General features: G+C 40.1%; 1 protein-coding gene across 4 annotated transcripts in view; it reads right to left on the bottom strand.

Annotated features, from left to right (window-relative positions):
* The window catches only part of diaph3 (diaphanous-related formin 3), a 468,447-nt gene that overhangs the window by 435,221 nt on the left and 10,629 nt on the right, over window positions 1-22,597 (bottom strand). For 3 of the 4 annotated variants that reach the window (XM_017699480.2, XM_017699484.2, XM_017699482.2), the window contains exon 2: window positions 701-733. The exons of the other annotated variant lie outside the window; for it this stretch is intronic. In XM_017699480.2, coding sequence (XP_017554969.1) covers window positions 701-733 — 33 coding nt within the window. The remainder of the gene's footprint in view (window positions 1-700; window positions 734-22,597) is intronic. 4 annotated transcript variants of the gene reach the window in all.

The raw sequence follows: 22,597 nt of genomic DNA, 5'->3' as shown, positions 1-22,597 counted from the left end.
CTAATGCCATCTGTTACACTCACCGTGACCTTAAACTGAAGATAATACCATAAGGTTTCATTTACACGCAGCTTTAAGTGCAATTCACAAAACATGCGTTATTAGATCACATATTGTGAAAAATGCTCTTGCTCTTTTAACTGTAAATGAGTTGGATATCATATGTAAAGATGTGGAACTATTAAATCTACAGGCCCACAAATTTTCTAATTTCACAGTCATGGTTTATTTAGTATTATATTATGTTATTTAGAAAAAGACACACCTGAAAAAGACTCAACTACAGTTCAACACATAGAAGATAACAAAAATGACATTAATGAGTAACAATATGGGACCTATCAGGAAAAAAAAAAAAAAAAAAAAAAAAAAAAAAAAAAAAACAACAACAAAAACAAAAAAAACAAAACGCAGTTAAATGAGGATAGCAGCTCAAACTATTGCCAACTAATGTCAACTATTCAAAATATGTGTAAAGCAGAATATTTTGAAAATTGTCTCACTGCTTAAGCAAATGCCCATTAACCAGGTTATCATGCAACAGTATCCCAACGAAAAATTCAGAAGTTAGTAAGCAGGTTCTGTGTTTGGCTAGCAGGCGAACAATAAGACATGCAGCAACAGTTAATACTTGAAAAGAAAAAAGCAAGAAAAGAACTTGTTAACTTAAAGAACCAGAACAAAACTGAATAAATCTTACCACATCATCAGTAAGGGTTCGGATGTTTAAGGGCTACAAGGGAGGAGAGAGAGTGGATTTGATTAGAACATTGACTCATCACGTCTGCTATAAAACAAGCTGTAAATGTAGATTTTCTAAACATTGTGCTAAACACAGAACACACCTCAGAGAGGTAATCTCTGTCTCTCGACGTGGGTCAAAGAGAAGTAGAATGAAATGATGAAATGAAAGAGTGGTCAGTCACTTCACGTGGGACATAGCATATAGGCAAGGGTATGAATAGATAAGCCTTATGTATAAGGTACCTCTATATTTAAAGCACTGAAGGAAAAAAAAAAAAAAAAAGGGAAGCAGCTGGGATTTCTGTGCCTCATTTACAAGCACTTCAGCTCAGGGTGCAGGTATTACACAAGTCTGCAGTGCTGCTTAATGCCAGAACACTACAGCAAACATGAGAAATCCTGCAGCAGGTTAACCAATGATTTCTCAGCGGGCCTTGGCAAGGATGTGTGTATGGCGGTAACAAACAGCTCCACATCAACCAGGGGATACGTTCGCTGGATGAATTCAAAATGGCTGCAGTACAACTTGTCCAAACCGTTCCATTAATGTTAATCAGATCCAACAAGTAGTTTTTTGTTTACTCGAGTAGTTACGGGGTCCAGGGTGAGAAAGCAAGAGGGTGATTCAGAGAGGGAGAGCACAATATTTCACTGGAACATCAACAAGCAATAGAACGACTGAATGCAATAAAAAAAATATCTAAACAGGGATGCATCGATACCAATACTGGTGTTGTGTATCAGCCAAATACTCATTTGTTTACTTGTACTCATAAAAATGCAGAGATACTAAAGGTGTAATGATATGTGTAATCGTCCTCAACCGCCAAGGCTCAGACATTACGGCTCAGTGCATGCAGTCGTACAGGGAATACATGGTATAGGCAAAGGCTGATGAACTTCACGTGGAACCGAATTTTACAGGTACAAGCACAACTCGGAAATGTTAAGGTGTAAGTTATGAGCAAGTTAACAGCAGCAGGCTGTGGAAGACAGCAGGATTTTTGCACCTTTGAAGAGATTCAGCGCAAAGCCTTAGAGGTTGTTCTGTTTTTTCTGCTCCTAACCATAAAATCACTGAAGCTTAACTATCACTGCACAAATTAGTTAACATTAGTGAATTTCCCTGTCAATTGCAAATGACACACACTACAGGCTGATCTAACATTAATAACAATGATTTTTTTAAAACGGTCTCTGTAAAATAGGCTACAGAGAGAGCATACTCTTCTACTCATGCACATCATTGCCTGGTTTTAGCCTCAGTGCAATGTGCAAAAGTTAGCAAAGCTGCCCTAGTACAGTTTCTCTGTGTTTTTGCTCAGTACTAAGTGATCATTTTTAAGCTCACACAGTGTAGGCCTGGCTTTAGAGAATACTGAATTACAACTCAATCAGCTAAAAAGACTCCAACGAGACATATAACTTGACATGTGAGATTTTTCTGTTATGCATATTTCAGTTTAATAACAGAATGAGGGAAGAAACTTGTTATTAGTAATATTATTAATAATAGTAGCAGCAGTAGTAGTAGAAGTAGTAGAAGTAGCAGTAGAAGTAGCAATAGTAAAAGTATTAGTAGTAGTAGTAGTAGTAGTAGTAGTAGTAGTAGTAGTAGTAGTAGTATCAGAAGTGGTAGTAGTAGCAGCCGAAGTAGTAGTAGCAGTAGCAGAAGTATTATTAATAGTAGTAGCAGTATCAGAAGTGGTAGTAGTATTAGTAGTAGTAGCAGTAATAGTAGAAGTAGTAGCAGAAGTATTAACAGTAGTAGTAGTAGTAGCACCACTACTACTACTACTACTACCACCACTACTACCACTACTACTACTAGTAGTAGTAGTAGTAGTAGTAGTAGTAGTAGTAGTAGTAGTAGTAGAAGAAGTAGAAGTAGAAGTAGAAGTAGCAGTAGCAGTAGCAGCAGTAGTTTCAAAAATGATGCTAAACTCAGAGTTCTTGTCATTCTGGCAAACCTGAACACAGCAGTTGCTGGATGTCTGAACAGCAGTGAGCAGCCTAAGAATTCTTACAGCTCCGGATAGCTAGCTAGCCAGCACGTTCTCATTTCTCTGTAATAAAAGTAACTGAACCATGCTAGCTAGCAATCCGAAGCAGTAGGACACTTACTAAGACTGCACCCGGAATTAAAACACATAGTATGGCCTCAAACTGCCCAAGTCTCATAGGGTATGCTAAATATCCATCTTTGATGAGTCTAATGTGGAAAGCAAACACCACAGACTTGCATGGGTTGTTATAAACAGTAAATGGTTATTAAAGTGGCGTTTATTTGATTATTTGAATCATCAAATTTATTTACTTTATAATGTGATTAACAGCATACACTGGCTTTTTTTTCTTACTAGGTGCAGCTTTTATCCAAAAAAGGTCTACCTTTAACTGACTATATTGCAGACAATCTTTAAAAGATTCCAAAATATTTCAACACAATGTGACAACTGTCCATCAGACGCTTTCTATTATGTATTATATTAAATGTGTTATGATGGAACTTTCCAATTATCAAGAATCACTGCCAATTCAGGGAAAAGGTAAACTGTAATCTTGTTCTAGTTCCATAAAATCAATCTTAATTAAAAGAATAAAGGGAGGACAAAAATGAATGTCAAAATCAGCGCAACAAGGGAAAAAACACAGCTGAACAGTGAACTAGGACGCAAGGTAAACGAAACCCGCTGATGTTAGAATAGCAGAATCTCATTAAAGATTCCCACAACCATCCAACACAAAACTTCTTACTCTGTAACTGTTATGTCTTCTCTCTAAACAGGAACTTGCACACTTGATGAAGTGTCACTGCTGAGATACGTCACCCCTCAAACACGCGCACAAACTCGTTCAGACAAACAACGGAGATGTGTCTCTCTGCACTTTCACTGTGTTATTTAATGGATGTGGAATTGATGTGGGAGTTGAACAGTGCCAGCACATCCAACGGTTTCCATCTGTGCATGAATATATTGACCGGGAAAGGTTAGGCGACATCCAGCTTCCTAATGCTACTGCAGCACAGAGTTACAGATATCAGTCAATAGCTCCGCTTTTAATTAGCATAAAATCCATAAGTAAGAACAAAAATGGCAACCTGTCAACGAACTTTCTGGGCTCAGTGTTTGAATTCCAATTACTTTTTATTGTTTTTATGTTTACTTCAAGTATGAATATGACCTTTTTCTAATGTATATTGTGATAAACTCACTGCTGAGTTAAACTGTTAAATATTTGCTTAGATGCCTAAAACTTTAGTACAGTACTGTATGTATGTATATAAAAAATAAAATTAAATAAAAACTGTGTCAAAGAAACAGCTTTTATAGCCAGAAACAAATGAGCAATGTTCCTTTTTGACATGAATGCTGAAATCTGCAGAAGGAGTGTCTGGACTTTGGTTTGCCGACCAAATTAGGCCCATCTGTTGCTTTGGATCGTGGGTAGGATTTGTGAGGTGCGGTGTTAAAAATGCTCAAAATGGTTTTACTTATGTTGTTTACAAAGGCTCATAACAATACATGAAATACACAAGCCCTCACACGGTCAGCCTCTAACCTAGCTTCAAGCTCTTGCTGCTGCTCCATTAGCTTGGGAGGACTGCTTTATTTCATAGTCACAATGCATATCAAGCCCATTCCAGATGGCACGCATTATAATCAGTCAAACTGCAAATCTACATTTTCTCCACCTCCCTCAAAACATTTACACACGCTATTAATTCAAATAGCAGTAAACACAACTGTCAAAAACGGGCCACATGGTTACCAGCCATGTATCGTCTGCATCAGTCTTACTTCATTAATAGAGTCATAACAAATTGACGTGGTTCAACGTGGAGCTGGTGATCAATCAGCAAGGCTGCATGGCAGAAATGCCCTTCATTAAAAGCAAACAGGCCAAAAGGCCAAAAAACCTAACTCAATCAGTGTTGCACCGTGTGGCAAGAGAAGGGATGCGTTTCATTTTCTAAAGAAGACAAATCTAACTGCAGAAAAACATGTTCATGTTCGAGGAACGCTACATTCATCATTCCCTAAAAACGAATCCCTAGTTTATTAGTCAAATTAAAGAGCTCTGAGCATCCACTGAGCAGTTTGCTGTGATATCTGAGCAGGACCAGGCATGCTACAACACAGGAGTTTTTATTTATTTTTATTTTTTTATTATTTGTAAGCCAGTAAGGAGGAGTTGACTCAGTTCTTTAACATCAATGCATCTGAGAATCGGCTGCGATTCATGGCCAAACACTCAGAGAGTCTAAAGCTCGGAGTCTTTAATTCTGCTGATTATGTTGAATGTTTTGTGTATTTTCTTGGGGAAAATTCACCTCCGCATTTTAACTCATCCGTGCAGTGAAACGCTACATACATACTAGTGAACTCACACACTCACACTCTAGGGGGCAGTGAGCACGCTTGCCCGGAGAGGTGGGCAGCCCTTTCCACAGCAACTAGGGAGCAGTTGGGGGTTAGGCGCCATGACTGAGATGTCCTTGAGCAAGGCACCTAACCCCCTACTGCTCCCCGGGCACTGCGGACATGGCTGCCACTGCTCCAGGCAAGCCACCTAGTGTGTGTTCACTAGTGTGTATGTAGTGTTTCACTGCATGGATTGGGTTTAAATGCAGAGGTGAAATTTTCCCCATAGTGAGACTAATAAGGGTCACTTAATCTAATCATTTCTCAAGATTTTGACTGATTATGCTGAAATGTCTCATTAAGATTGTGACAAATTACACTGAAATAACGCCTTACTCGCAAAGTATTCTTTTTTCCTCCACCTCCAGTGTTTGATTCTGTATTTTTGAAGATAATAACAACAGCAACAACAACAACAGCAACAACAACAACAGCAACAACAACAACAACTTTTCTTTACATAGCATCTAAACAAAGCTAAAGGTCACCTCACAGAGTAACAAAACAAGCCAGCAAAGCAGCCAACTATGAAACTTTAGAATATTAAAGAAAACAAAAAGTAGAGTGAGGATGTAAAAGAGATCAACACCACAAGTCATGTACAATAGGGCTGCAACAAACGACCAATTCGATAGTCGAATAATCAATCGATTGCTGAAGCGAATAATCGATTATTTGGATTATGAATCACTACATTACCAAATAACTTACGTAGAGATTAGCTTTTAAATTTTGTTTTATGCATTTGCTAACTAACAATGAAGACAACAAAGATGAATTACATTCAAGAATTCACAGTTTTAATTAACATTCCTGCTAATACAAAAGACCAAAAAAAAAAAAAAAAACTCCTATACAATTTTCCAACCAAAGATGTGCAAAGTAGCAGCAAGACTTTTTACTTTCACTCCACTACATTTCAAAGTCTAATATCTTGTCATTCCTTTTGGTTTGTGTGTATAAAAACATAACATGTCAAAACAAAAGAAGCACAAATCAATCAGGGCACAGCGGTCACTTTGTTCTGAGCTTGTTTTGACCTGTTGGTCATACCAACCCAGTGCAGCACACGGTTCAACGTCAGCACAGCAGCGTACAATTTTGGGAGCACATGATCTACCTAAATGATGGATTTAACCGAACTTTGTGTAAATAGACCACAATATAGAAATATGTACACATGTGCAGTTGAGACTGGCATGTCTCTTTTTTTTTTAAATCCATACAAACACTTTCATTTTATTTATTAGTTTTGGTAATTTTATGTTTATGAACAGAGGCCTACAGATCAACATAGTAAAGGAAACTCATTTGTGCTCCTGAGTTTAAAGCCAGTTTTTATTAAACTTAAACTTGGAACGAAGTTGTAAATAAATCTTAAACTGAAACTTTGCTTGCTTGTAAAGTGATGTCAGAGCCAGTCGGTTCTCCCTGATGGAAACTGTTTGCCTTCAGTGTTTTGTGCTTATGATCATTTTAATAGATGTCAGCGTCACTAATTAATGACATTCTATTAAAAGACTGTTTACCAAGAGAGACACTGGAGGATTTTCACCTAAAACGAGTTCGAGAAGCGAGTCTTGTTATAAAAATAACAGAACATAATTACCAATTAGCCATAATTAATCTTTTAGTACTTTTACTTTCAATAATTGAGCACATTTGAAGGCAAATACTTTTGTACTTTTAGTCAAGTTGAGGTCTAGAGTAAGGACCTCTACTTGTACTGGAGTAATATTTTACCTTGGGTATCTCTACTTTATACATGATTTGTGTACTTCGTCCACCTCTGTGTACTTCTAATGGTATATGCGCTATTTTTACACACTTTCTAGTGTGCGGTTTGGGACGTGGCGTATCTTACTGAGATGAATCTTCTTTATCTGTCAAGTTTCCTCTTCAGATGCTCCAGCATGGAGGATGTGCTCCTGTGCCAGCTTAGCTTGGCTTTACAAACACCATAAATGACAGTCTTTTTTCAGAGTTCAGCTCCACACATTTGAGGATTTTGTTCTTGAGGCAGCCATCGTGCTGTTGATGAAAACGTTCCTAGTGAGTGCGTCACCAACTAATTGACTACTAAGTCAAATATTCGTTACACCCCTAATGTTCAATAGTAACCAAAAAAAAAAAAGGTTATTATTTTCACAGGAAAAGCACAATAAAGACAGAGGCATAAACAATACAAACAAATAAGATGAACAGGACAGAAATGGGAGCAGAACAAGGCAGAAGAGTAATACTGAGTGAAGTCATAAGTTTTCGAGTCAGTCTTAAAAGAGGAAACAGATGAGCAGTCATGAACGTGCTGGGGCAAGGAGTTCCAGAGTTTAGGGTCCGTAGCATTAAACCGCTTGACATCCCAACAAGACAAAGTAGTTGGGGAACAACCAACAGCCCAGTGTCAGAAGAGCTGAATTTATGCAAAAGGATGTATGAGCTGTAGGAGGACCAGAGTAAGATATGAAGGTGTCAGGCCATGCACAGCCTTATAAGTAATAAGTATCTTGCACTTTATTGAAGAAATAATGGGCAGCGTTCTAAATAAACTGCAGTCTATTTAAGATACTGGCAGAGAGACCAGTAGGAAAAGAATTACAGTACTAAATCTGCAAAGTGACAAAAGCATGTGGACAAGTGTTTCTTTTAACTTGAGTAAGGGGCGGTTCAATCCTCAGTACATGCTGACAGGACATAACTGAGGTGGGCTAGGATAGGGGCTGCCTACCAGTCCGGGCAAGTGTCCCCACTGCTCCCTAGCGCGTGTGTGTGTGTGTGTGTGTGCGCTCACTAGTGTGTATGTAGTGTTTCAGTGCACGTAGGGGTTAAATGTGGAGGTGAAATTTCCCCATTGTGGGACTAAGAAGGATCACAATCAAAACAGACTTGGGAACAACTAGCATAACATATGGATATGGATACCATCAGTACTGATAAGCCATTTCTAGTCATTACCATGGTCGTGTACCGTGGCAATATATACCTTGTGTCTTATTTACTTACTTATTTTTCTGAAATATTTTCAGAATTCATGAGGAGCACTTTCATACTTCACACATTTCCAGACTTGCACATGAAACCCTGAGGGCATATTCAAAACCTGCCTTCAATCAGCAAAGCTACTGCTGCATTAAAAATAGAAGAGGATGACGGTCTCACCTTGCTTATAAGAGACTAGTAGTGAGCATTCCACAACACAGACCTGCAAGTACAACTTCAAAGTATTACATTCTGCAATGAAAGCATGTTTGCACTAAACTACATGTGTTTCATTACTTTTGGTAAGCCTTTCTGAAAGTCTCTCAGTTCACAGTGTCATGAAGAAACACACACACACACACACACACACACACACACACACACACACACAAACATTTTTATGTTAAAAAAGGACAGTCTGGCCGTTTCAATAACATAGTCCAGAAAACCATAAATGATGCACTGTGTAGCTAGTACTTACACAAAAGTGGTCAAAGCTGTTGTTTTGATTTATGACATAAGTATTAATATTTAACACATGGCTGCAGTGCATTATGCTATAAATGAGTGGAAAGGCTTCACCAGCAGTCTGAATTCTCATCTATGAGACAAAATATTCTAGACAGATTACTGAAAATTCATGTGCAGTTTCTAACAAGAAACACTTTTGTTGTACACTTATTGTAGCACCAAGAGAAATACATCAAGCACAACCTCTCACAACAAACCGAAGAAGGGAAAATCTAAAATCAATTAAACTAATAATTAAATATGTAGCTTGCGGCCCAGTGGGCTAGTCTTTCATCCTCCGCAATAATTAGATACAATTAGAAATTTATCACCAAAACTAATTCTTCCCTTCCCATCAGTATGAGGAACAAAATATCATTTGGAAACTTAAGAATATGCCAACAAGTCAAAAGAAAAACATTTCATACACCACAAAACATTCACACCTAAACTGGAACTTGGACAAACCCTTCCCGAAATTATAGATACATACCACAACACCAGTGTCACAATACAATGCAATGAAACAAGATATACAACACACATTTTTCTGTTTACAAAAAAAATAACTGCAATAACAATGGATAAATACATAACACTGAAAAAAATGCTAATGAATGTTAAAGTCTGTTTACAAAAGAAAACTACAATAATAATTAATAAAACACATAAATAAGCGTTGGAGGTGCCACCGAGAACTGTATTATAGGTCTTATATTATAGGTGTGGTTCACTTTGAGGTGCTAGACAGAGCCTGGACCCAAATCCCATCCACATATTTCCATAATAAACTCCTTATCAGTTCATGTGTACAGTCTGCATTCAAAACTGCCAGGACTGCACCCCTCAACCACAAAAAGCATCACTCCTTTGTTTCTTCTCAAAAATTCTTGAAAAGTAATGTTGATCCACTGTCTCTCTTTTTCACTTAGAATCAGCTCCAGGATCCCAACCAGCCTAGCGCCAAACCTGCACACTGTCCTCCTATCAGTGACAGCACTCCATGCAGAAAGTTCAGCCAAACTGTAATCGTTACCAATTCTTCCTGACCTCCGTGCAGCCTTCAACACAGTCCACCTTCTGTCCGTTCTCTCCAACTTTGCACTCACAAGCTCTGCATGGAATCACGTATTGTGCAATAGGCATCAGGTAACATGGAGAGAAACATATTGTGTTCTGTGCGGACTCATCCACTAGTGTCCCACAAGGCATGCTGGGGTAGTCTTCCTTTTTCTCTTCACTCACTCTCTGTGTGATGTAATATCCTCTCATGGCTTCTCCTACCTCTGCAATGTCGATGACACTCGACTACTACTTTCCAACCCCACTCCTGACCCTCAAGTCTTCCATTTCAACATGCCTGGCTGACATCTGCAGCTCTCTCCTGGTTGGAGTTTTGATGCAGGCCATCAGGCTCTTGCAACAGATCCAGAATGCAGCAGCATGGCTTGCCTTCATCCTTCCTAGGCTCACTCTTGTCGCCCTGACGCCTGCCAAAAAAGCCAAAAAATTAACCTGTGCCTCCATAGTTGATGGCAATTGTCAAAACTCACCCCTCAAGTGGTCATCTACAGTTCCTCATAACCTAGCATCCTTCAAGATGCATGTAAGACAAGCATCAGGACAAGCATCAGCAGACTGAAGACCCAAGTCTCCGCAAGGCATTTAAATGAGCACTAATCTAGATATTGCCTTCTAACCTATGTGTACCGGCTAAGGATACTTATCTGAGTGGGCAACAAAGAATCTCATTCAGGATAGAGTGTCTGCTAAATGCAGCAGATGTAAATATAAAAGTAGCTGAATTTACTTCACTCTGTGATCAGTTTCTCTAAAAACGCACAACGTGCAGAATTATTTGGATCCAAGCATCCTGTCCACAACCGTCTTTTATAAAGACTGCAATAAATTAAGAACAATCTATTAAAGCACAGGTTTGCTACATGCTGTGTGTTATAAAAATCCCACTCTTGGATTTGAGCACAGCATCAGCATCATGTGCCATAAACTAATAAACTTGAAGCACATAACCCCAGGATCCCATAAAATATTTTTTTTCCCCGAAACACAAGAAGCTATGCCAAACATGACCAGAAATAAATCTGTCTCGTTATCTACACACTTCAGCTCTGTAGCAAGGAACAAGCTATCTGGCAGTCATATGTGTGATATGTACAGCAAAACAGGCCTCACACATGTGATTGGCAGAAACCTACACCAACACAAATAAACACTGATGTCTACGGTCAGACGCAAGGACAAAAGAGGTCCTGGTCACAAGGATTAACATTGTAAACCCTGGCCCCATGCTGTGTCTAGCTGCTAAACATCCCGCTAAATCATACCTAATAATAGCTTTGTGCAGTGAGCTGCATTATAATCTGGAATGTGAGCTGCTATGAGAGCCTGCATCTAGCACAATTTCCTACACAATAATAAGTCAATTAATTCATTAATGAATTAATTAATTAATAACCACACAAAAATCTTTCAATGTTTTAAATGCATTCATTATCAGACTGCTTATTTATTTATTTATGGTTATTTGTCACAGTCCCATAACAGTATGTAGTCTGAATTTCAAAAGTATTAAAACGGTTATGGAAACAAAAGAGTTTTTGCTTCTCAAAAGCAGTTAGATTTTGCTTTCCTCTCTGGACAAAAACAAGTTTATATCTAGGCTAGTAGATGCTATGACCCAAAACCTAGGGTAAACCGTGAGCTGCCTGGGATATATGGGGTCATGTTTCAGAAATTAATTACCTACACACAACAAGTAAGGCTCTCGTTGGCGCAGACGCCTCACAGTAGTTTCTTTACCCAACGCCCCTCTGCCATTTTCACAACCTCCCACCATCACGCCATCTGCAAACCCGACAACATCACGAGCGAATAAACCAGTACAATTCCTCACAGCTAAAATATTCAAATGAGGGAGCAGGCAAGTTAATTATCAAGATATCTTTACACAAACTGCACAGATGCAGACACATACAGCTGTAAGTACGCACATCCTGCCACTCCCTTATTACTCCACATGGCAAAAGCAACAGGAGGCTGTTTTTGCTTTCCATGTAACCAGCTAAGAGATACACTGGTGTTCTAACAGCTTGATATTGCCACTGGATATTCTGCAATCTGACATTGCTTGATGCACAAAACCCCTTGATGATTGGGTGGGGTGGGGGGGGCGTTCAGAAGAAAACATCAAACACTGCACTCATCAATCTCACATTGTGGGCAGCATTCAGAGACGAGGCAGGCTCTGCTTATTGGGCACCCAAAGAAGCTTAGCAAAAGCAGTCTGTGAATTTGTGGGGTCAGACAGTGGGAGGTGCTCATTAAAAGTGTGAAGAATGATGGAGGATGAGTTCAGGTTTGCTAATGGGATCAACACACCCAGACCTGCACAACCTTGGTCAGGCCTACAGTGAAGCCACTGACCCAGCGCAAGGAGGTAGCTAATGCTGAGAGAGAGAGAGAGAGAGAGAGAGAGAGAGAGAGAGAGAGAGAGAGAGAGAGAGAGAGAGAGAGAGAGAGAGAGAGAGAGAGAGAGAGAGAGAGAGAGAGAGAGAGAGAGAGAGAGAGAGAGAGAGAGAGAGAGAGAGAGAGAGAGAGAGAGAGAGAGAGAGAGAGAAGAACTAAGTCATGTGTGCGCATGTGTACCCATCTTGCAGGCAAAGCAGGGTTGTTGGGTATGACCTCCACACTGAGGTGATGGTGCCTTGCAAAAGCATCTCATGCAGCAGTACAACAACAGGATCCTGGGCAGATCATAATGAGCATTCAGGTCTCTTTCCACTCTCTACAACACACACACTCTCACAAACAAAGCGCTTGGATCATTAAGCACCCTCAGTAACAGTGCCTGATGTGGTGTCTCTGTTTCAATGCAATGGCCCCTGACAGCATTAAAACCTATTAAAAGCACCTTCACTTTAGTGGCAGACAGCTCATTAGAAACACAGGCGGGCTCCACTCTGCTCAAAATGACATCAAGTAATTCATACCGAACTTCATTAGGTTAAACACAACCAGCAACAGCACTGCCTGTGCTAAATAGACATGGCAGAGGAGACAGACACGGGAAAGAAGGAAACAGACAGAATTCCCTCAAATGGGGCAAAACAAGGGCTACAAGTCACTCATTTCATATGTACCTATTTCGACCAATCTAATGACGCATTCTCCACGTAAATGAGCATAAGTTTATTTAGGCTCTTATATTGTCTTTGCCTACAAGTGCCTTATTACAAATACCATAAAAACAAACAAACAAGCTAAGACACTTTAAAAGGTCAGGCCTAAATACTAAATCTGCTAACAGAGGAGCTTGGCCTATCCATGCTCATTAGTATTGGGCATATTTTGGCCATCACTGGGCACTTCAGGAAGCAAACAGCATGGGAGATGTCACTGTTTCAATAAATGGCAGGAAACTAGCCAATATACACACACACACACACACACAGACACACTATACAGTGCCCATAAACACGCTCTCACTGCACTCCACTGCCATTGCAGGTCATTTTTGGCAGTGGTTGGGTTTATCTGTGGGAGCCCAAGTTGGGCTCAAGTGTGTGACCAAGCAGGACTCGTAACAATGCATAACAATGATTGGTATTTTTTTTTGCATTCATGTCCACAGAACTTCGCTGTAACAGTAGAACAGACCAAAAAATAAATAGGGAGAATGAAAGCACCTACTGTGCCTTTCTAACAGCTCATTTAAGAAGAGTGTTCACAGTAGTGTACATTAGAGTGTGACACAATAGCGGCAATTCAACCCGCTTGATTCCATGATGAGAGATTCCAAAGTTTTCCATCACAGTTGTGCGTAGGCTGGTCTGAACATACAGTACTGGGCTAAAGTCAGGTGCCTCCCTTCATTTATTTACTGTTCGGTTAGTATGGCTATTAAGCAGGTTGCTCATTTTTCAAATGTCAAGAAAAAAGCTGAACAAAAATTACACAATCAGCCTCAACAACCAAGTATAATTTTATGATTTTCAGTATCCAGTGCTCCACTTTTTGCCTTTATTACAGCTTCCATTGTTTTTTGGAGTATTGCTTACGGTTTTTCAAAGAAATCTGCAGGGAATATTTCCATACCTTGAAAGTTCAGTCTCAGAAATTGGTCGCATTTTCTCCTTCTCATGATCCAACAATCTCAAACACGTACAAAGATGTTGAGGTTTTTCTACTGTTTTGTCTATTACCTTTCATTAGCAACACCTTTCTGACAGCTAAATATCCTTCCAGATCCATAGCATTGAGTTTGCCTTCTCACAGTGGAAGAATGGACAGCAATACCCATTTCTTCAGGAGGCGAAGTTGATTTTCTCCTCTCTCTCTCAAAGATGAAAGCTTTAAGTACAGTTTATCTGATAACAGTTTTGGTTAGGGATGCATATATACTGATACCTGTACTGGTCCAATACTGTGCTTATTTACTCATACTCATAAAAATTACAGTTCCGACACCCGTGGCTACAGTGATGTAAGCCGAGTGTGCACTGCTGCAGTAATAAACAAATGCAGTAAAGGAGGCTGCCGCACATTGCCTCCATTTAGCTCTAGTGCACAGCGCTTACCGTTTCTGCTCAGTACTCGGGTCTGCAGTGTTATTTTGAATGCAGTATTTTTATTTGGAATTGTTCATAGGCAGAGGTATCTGTGGACAGAGCGTTTTCATACAGCGTGAGCATATAAATCGTATGCTCTGCCTGTACATTATGATCTGTTAAAATACAGACTCACCAAAGAACAAGATTTCTAAAATCTTTGTAAGTCGCTTTGGATAAAAGCGTCTGCTAAATGTAATGTAATGTAATGTAATGTAATGTAATGTAATGTAATGTAAAATCTCAGTGTATGTGTGGCTTTAGAGGACATATACCTTCAACCCAACCTGCCAAACAAAGGTCTCTGAGTAGACCTAAAACTCCATACGATGTGATTACTGCTGCCACTGAGCTACAGAGACTGATGTTGAAAGACACAGATGAGAAGCAACTGTAGGGCTACTTGATCCATGGTAGCATTATATAATATAGCATAGCAAGCTAGTGCACTTCATTTAAAATCTGCTAGATTTGAATGATTTAATGATTAAGGTATGTTGATCTCATTTACGTGAACAACTACTATTAGTAGGTTACTCAGTATGATATTGGACTGTGTATCAGCCAGTACTTAAAAATGTGTACTCCTACTCTGTCTGGTGTTTTGACAGGGTATTGACGCCTGTCAAAATGGAGTCCCATTTTCTCTATACCTTTTACTATTTTTTTTATTCAGTTTTGGAAGTTCTTGTTTTTCCACTTACTCCTCTTTGACTTTGACCTTCCTTATGCAAGTGGATCATCTTGTAATTAATCACCTGATCTCTTGAAAAATTAATACCTTTCACCTATTGGTCATGTTCACTGAAAACTAAATAAATGGTGGATGGTCTCTGACTTTTGCTCAGCACTATTTTTATATAAAGAATATACAGTAACCTTCTATTTGGTTGCAAGTTGATTGGAAGGTTATGTTTTCTGTTATAGAAGACTGTGATTCTGGGGCCAATGACTCAGAAACAGGAACCAGCACTAAAGTATAGACCTTGAGACGGAGTTTTCAAACTCTGCTTTTTATAAGCCTACATTGTCATTCCAGGCAAGTCTTTACAAATCTCACCTTGGGTGTAGGCCAGTTCCACTGTTCACATAAAAGAGAGGGAGCAAAAGGTGAAGGCTAAGCCCTCTGAACAGAAACAAGCCGGGCATAGCAAAGTCCTTACTGAACACAGAATTAAATAAATGATTAAAATATTTAATGATATATGAATAAATATTGCATACTGAAAACCAGTTACCATATTCTGCATACTCTTTTCAGGCTCCCTCATTGCACCTGTCTAATTAACACGACTTATTGCCGTAATTAGCAACATTAGCCTGTTTCATTGGCACGCATTATTAATAATTATACCTGTTTATTAGGTCACGGCGATGGGTCATCCATCATACCAGCCTTCAATAAAAGGTCATCTCTATCAAAGTCAAAGATGGCAGAGAGCGCTTTTTCAGACTCTAACTGCTTTGCGTTATGTTGGAGGAATTTTAATTCATGTCAAGGCATGAAACATAAGCCATGCACTGTAACCCCCTCATGCCCCTAAATATATATAAATGTCTTGTTTTATTTCATTGTTAATTAAACAAGGTGTGTTACAATTTGGATAACTTTAAACATGGTCATCATTCTTTCCCTAGATATTAGGCCTTCAGCGATCTAATCACATATTGCTGGTGATGGAGAAGTAACCCGATGGCTGCGTAAATGCATAAAATGTGATGACCGTCATTTCAGAGAAAGAACTAAGACGGAAATAAAGAGAACTAATTTACTGTTAAACAGCTTGTAAATATGTTGGGAAATTGGAGTTTAAGAAGAGTGTGGGTGCACATAATCAAAAACACAGCACTGCTATCCAAATGGACTTCACAACACAGCTTGTACACCTTGTAGTTTGTTACCAAAATGCTGATAACAGTGATAAAAACATAGGTGATTATTATTTAACATATTAACATACAACCAACATAAGCCTATTTATTACATTTCCAAATATTACAATTCCAAAAATAATGGAGGTAGAGATCAAGATTCTGTGTTTAACCCAGTAACAGTTGCTAGGAAACCCCATCTCCCAGTCCAGTTCAAAGCCAATGGAGTGATATGAATGAAGTCAGGCATTGTGGCTATAGCAAAAGCAAAACAAGTGGACTACAATAAGGTAGCTGATAAAAAGCAGGAATGGCTGAGGGAGGAGCCGGGGTCGGGGGATTTGGTTGGTCAGGGGGCCTCAAAATTGTTTTTTTTTCCCCTCATATGAATGTCTTAGGAGTTTAACGTGGTCAACTTTATCTCAGAACTAGCCACGACAAGCAGTGTCATAGTGTCATTCAAGGAGCAAAACTGACAAGTTTGTAAGAGATCCATTTCAGCTGTGTCTGTTATCTCACTGCTGTCTCCTTAATTAAACACTGATGATATGTCTTTCAATTATAGCCTGCTCCTCCACCATTTCAAACAAAGGGAAAAATGTCACAAAACGAGACCTGCACAAATTAACCATATGAACAAAGAATACTGAGATCTGAATAAAAAAAAAAAGCAGATGAGTGACAGTGAAAAAAGAAAGTATGGAGGAGGGGGACAGTCAGCATGAAGGTCACGCCAAGCCGTAGATGTATGAATGCCAAACAGATTCTTCAGTCTGTGCTTTGTGAGGAGAGGCCATTAAAATCAATCCACCAGCACCTTGGCGGAGGTAAGAGTCGCTAATCATGTCAATTGCAGTCCATTAGGCTCAATCACACCCACCTGCCAGTGATTGTCTTAACCTTGGACGTCAAGTCTGGAGTGGCAGGGTGGCAATAAGGCTTAGGACAGACGCCGTCACTAGATGTCAGACTGCCATTCCGGTTTCTACGCAGACAATGAACAAAGTGGAGGGGGATTGGAGGGAGTGTTTGGGTGTATGCAAGTGTTTCAGAAAGGTATGGTCAATAGTTGATGCACTAAAGATGAACAGAAAACATGGTGTAATACAGCTGTAACAAAACGGCAGTAGTTTCATAAATGCACCGAGTTACTTTATTTGTTGCACGCATCCCTACAGAGGTAGTACTTCAGCAAGAGTTAACCAATAGAGATCAGTAAGATACAAAAAAGGCTCATCCACAGCCATGATCAAAATAAACAGTAAAACAAACAGAAACAGTCACAAGAGCCACAGAGTAAATAAAGGCAAGAAAATCAACAGGGAAAACCTAGAGCACAAGTTAACTAAACACACACTGCAATACAGCCAAGTGAATAAAACACAGTTGAATAGAATAATGAAAGAGCAGTCTTGGCTCTGCCTCGGTCTGGCTCTTCTCCTCGCTCTGCGAAAATAATCCAGTATCCAAAATCAAATGCAAGAATGCTCAGTGTGCAGTTCCCTTTCTGATGTAACAAGACGTCCTCATGTTATGACAGAAACACAGGGAAACCCATCCATGCTTCTTTATTGTCGGTGCATCTAGGTATGCGCCTAGAGTACTCGGTTAACTATTTTAGGTGCCAGTATTAAAGTACTAAAATCAGTCTGTTTGTTCATTATGCTTCATTATGGGAAGATGGAGAAAATAGTAATATACCAATTTTACAACTGAATTTTAGGCCATGTTTCATATTTGCAAGTACGTAGGTTTATTATACTATACTTTGCTACTTGAGTGCCTGAACATGAGCACATTGAGTGCTGTTAAGGACATCACTGAAAAGGCTGAGACAGTGTGGCTTTATTGCTAACTAGGCTAACCACTCTTGAGGATGTCGGCTTGTTTTAGAAAAAGTGAAAACGTTTCTCTGATGAACATGTTGGCACATCGTGCACTGAGGAGAAAAGATCACCTATAAGATAACAACGAAGTCCATATTATACCAGTTATCTGTAGTTTTAGCTCATTATGTTGTGTGAGGTCGGCTTTATTATTCATCCCAATTTTCCTTGACCATTTTAAAACAGTAAAACGTTTTAAAAATGCTATTTTTGTGCAACACCAGGGATGCCACCAAAAAAGGTAAGCCTACAGCTACAATATCATTAAATGTTGAGCGCCCCCTACCCCAGGTAACAATTTATATGTTCATTAACTCGTGGCACCCTATCATATGCCTTCTCTAGATCCACAAAGACACAGTGTAGCTCCTTCTGACCTTCTCTGTACTTCTCTACCAACACTCTGAATTTTTGCATTGAGAGTGTTGGTAGAGAAGTACAGAGAAGGTCAGAAGGAGCTACATTGTGTCTTTGTGGATCTAGAGAAGGCATATGATAGGGTGCCAAGACAGGAACTGTGGTACTGTATGAGGAAGTCAGGTGTAGCTGAAAAGTATGTTAGGGTGGTGCAGGACATGTATGAGGACAGTGAGACAGTGGTGAGGTGTGCAGTTGGAGTGACAAATGGTTTCAAGGTGAAGGTAGGGTTACATCAGGGATCAGCTTTGAGCCCCTTCTTGTTTGCAATGGTGATGTAAAGGTTGACAGATGAGGTCAGGCAGGAGGCTCCATGGACCATGATGTTTGCAGATGACATTGTAATCTGTGGTGAGAGTAGAGAACAGGTGGAAGAGAATCTGGAGAGGTGGAGGTTTGCACTGGAGAGGAGAGGAATGAAGGCCAGTAGAGACAAGACGGAATACATGTGTGTGAATGAGAGGGAGGCAGGTGGAAAGGTGAAGATGCAAGGAGTAGAGGTCGTAAAGGTGGATGACTTCAAATATCTTGGGTCAACCATCCAGAGCAATGGATAGTGCAAAAAAGAGTTGAGGAAGAGGGTGCAGGCAGGATGGAGTGGGTGGAGACGGATGTCAGGGCTGATATGTGACAGAAGGATAGCAGCAAGAGTGAAAGGGATGGTTTACAAGACAGCAGTGCGTCCTGCTATGATGTATGTTTTGGAGACTGTGGCTCTGTCTAAAAGACAGGAGGCTGAGGTGGCGGAGATGAAGATGCTGATATTTTCGTTGGGAGTGACAAGGATGGACAAGATTAGAAATGAGCAGATCAGAGGGACAGTGAAGGTGGAGCATTTTGGAGATAAAGCCAGAGAGACCAGGTTGAAATGGTTTGGACACGTGTTGAGGAGGAATAGTGGATATATTGGTCAAAGAATGTTGGAGATGGAGCTGCCGGGTAGAAGGAGAAGAGGTAGACCTCAGAGAAGGTTTATGGATGTAGTGAAGGTGGACATGGAGATGGTGGGTGTAAAAGTAGAGGAGGCAGTGGATAGGGCAAGATGGAGGCAGATGATCCGCTGTGGCGACCCCTAAAGGGAGCAGCCGAAAGAAGAAGATTAACTCCTATGTATAGTCGCATCTCAAAATTAGTTGCAATGCAACATATGGCTCTCCCTAACAAAATCAATTGCTAAAAAGTCCACAAATGAAAACCTTGCTGTTTCTTCAACATGAAAAACTGAAAAGAGGGCAACTGTACCAACATAACATGTTAAAATGTTCCTTGAGATAATGCTATCTTATATACACATATTAGGTAAAATGATGCAACCAAACCAAAGCTTCTCCTATACTTGGTATACCAGGGCAAATGTACAAAGCCACCAGGGAACGGCATCAGCAATCAGTGATCTGATTACAGATATCACTAACAAACACTACTTTAATGTCAGAAGAGGACTGATTAGGGTTGACCGATTTTCCACACCAGCAGCACACCATCTGAGCGTGTTTACAGTGCTTATAGAAAAAACATTTATTCTCTTACGTAGCCTTTCCTCGGTAACCCATTTTAGCACATATTAAATTGTAACACGTTACATACCTGAGCCTCCTTAAATCATAATAAACACGCTTTCTAGACAGAATTCTTTTCTATGGTTTGCAGAAAAGCTTTGTTTTTTAAGAACCAATAAATTACATGATCCTGTGATTGATTCTGTAATGTTAGAAGACTAAAGTTAGCTCCTCTAGCACAAACCAGTTCTCTTCTGTCACAAGCTGCTATATCAATAACTGGAACCATATTCCAAAGTTTTTTGTTTTTTTTTTTAATCATCTTGGCCCAAAAAAAAAAAAACCATACCATAACAACAATTTTCAGATACTGGCATCCAACCACAACTTTCCTATTTGTGCATCTCTAATATTTACTATTTACTTAAGTTAAGTGACCCTTATTAGCCCCACAATGGGGAAATTTCAACTCCAAATTTAACCACTAGTGAACACACACACTAGAGAGCAGTGAGCACACTTGCCTGGAGAGGTGGACAGCCCTATCCACATCGCCTAGGGAGCAGCTGGGTTAGGTGCCTTGCTCAAGGGCACTTCAGTCACAAACTGTCAGCTCAGGGACCAGGCTGGTTCCCTAACCTCCAGCCCACAAAGGTCAGGAGCCACAACCCAAATGTTTAGAAGAGCCATTTTGTCCTTTCAACAAAAGTCAAACTACCCCGGGAGCCACAACATTTATTGCCTCAGTGTGTACTGATGTCGTAGTATAGACTAAAAATATGAACGAAAATGTGGACTCACTTTGCTCTGCTTTAAGCTTTGGCTCAGCTGTAGCCGCTTTCCTCCCCTTTCCATTGGGAAACTTCTCCTCAGAAGTAAAGCAGCTTATTGTAAAATGTCTCTCAATGTTCGGCTGTTTTACAAGGCTGAAGTCGCTTCTCATTCTCCAGATTCTTGTTCGACTGTTTCCATTCAACCTTAAATCCTGACTGAGACGCTGAATGTAAATGCGGCACCATTTAAGGTGGAACGGGAAAATTCGATAGAGACGCAACTTCATCTTCACAACTGTAGTGTTTGACAATCACTTGTTGCAGATTTAACGTACCAGGAAACCAACTGTACCACATACAAATGCGAACAAGTCCATTTGTCTCGTCAAGTGTTCGCACGTCCCATCTCGCAGATATTTTACTGACAGTGACCCCGGACTCTTTACAACGAGACCAGATCCGAAGCTATAAAATCACTAAAGAAAATGGGCAGGACAGCTGTAACATGTGCTGCGTGGACATCCATTATCACTGGATCTTATTTCACCGTAACTGCTCATTTTATCGCAGATGAGTGGCAGCAGCATCTCAAGTGCTCCAAGTGCACAGTTAATGGGAGCCTTCCAGTTTACTTACCACATCACTTTCATTTGTTTTATTAATAAAAAATATTGGAAGGAAATTACTTGTGGACTATTATATATACACTTTGCTTTAAAAGTACCAAGTCGTCACACAGAAAATAGAAATCCTTTATAGAAAAACAAAGATGCATCAAGATGTAACGATATTCATTTTATAATTGCATCGCAGTCCTCTGAATCATAATCGAATCGTGAGGTCCCAAGAGATTCACACGTCTAATAATAACGTATCCGGTTCATATTATGCTTGCGATACAATATGATTGTGAAAACCCATGACTATGGAAAACAAACAAGGTCAGACTCAATGCTTGTGATCACGAGACAATTGCGATAGGACGACTACTGCTGGTGCTCTGGGGGCCGAATGAGCGATTTGAGAATTCTAGATACCGTCCAGCACTACCAGTTGCTTGTCTGCATACCTATTTGCCTACCTGCCTGTCTGCGTATCTGTCCATCTGCATTTGTCTATCTCTCCTTCAGACTGTGTGTGGACCTCTGGCCTTAGTCCAATCGCCAGGTCTGCATCCGAAGGGCGATGCGGTCTGTCAGAAGGAAGAGGGGAATTGACTGAGCTGACAGCTGGTCTCCACGGATACGGTTGGGGTCGGAGAGAGGAGCCAAAGGCAGGCCCGGAGCTGCATAGCAATCAGTGCATCAAACGAGTGACAGACAGGACCAGGGGTAAGGGAGAGTGGAGACACACCATCCTAAAACCATATCACACCTTTCTTAAAGCTCATGGTCATCAGCATCTCTGACACAAGAGCAGTCATCTTTCTCCATCTCTCTCACAGCATGTGAATGCATCATTCGTTTTGACTTACTACACCACTGGAGAAGTGTAAAGTGGCAAGTTACATCTCAAGCTCTGTCACATGCGTCAGTGATCAGCAGAGCTTGTGCTCCTTCAGATGAGGGCAGGACTTAAAGGGTCACAGGGAATTCTGGGAAATAAAATGCCCTCACTTTTTTTTTCTTCTTCTTTTTTTTTTTTTTTTTTTAAAAAAAAAAAAGAGTGTTGCAGTAGCATTTGCTTCCTCGCATTGGGTTTGTGTTTTATCCATCCGTATTCTAAGCCGCTTCTCTGTCAGGGACGCGGGAGGGTGCTGGAGCCTATCCCAGCAGTCTTCTCACACCCAGGGGCAATTTAGCATGTCCAATTGGCCTGACTGCATGTCTTTGGACTGTGGGAAGAAACCGGAGAACCCGGAGG

The sequence above is a fragment of the Pygocentrus nattereri genome, chromosome 15 (assembly GCF_015220715.1).
Source record: "Pygocentrus nattereri isolate fPygNat1 chromosome 15, fPygNat1.pri, whole genome shotgun sequence".
Lineage (NCBI taxonomy): Eukaryota > Metazoa > Chordata > Actinopteri > Characiformes > Serrasalmidae > Pygocentrus > Pygocentrus nattereri.
Note: the sequence above shows the minus strand (reverse complement) of the source record. Positions and strands in the feature narration are given on the sequence as shown.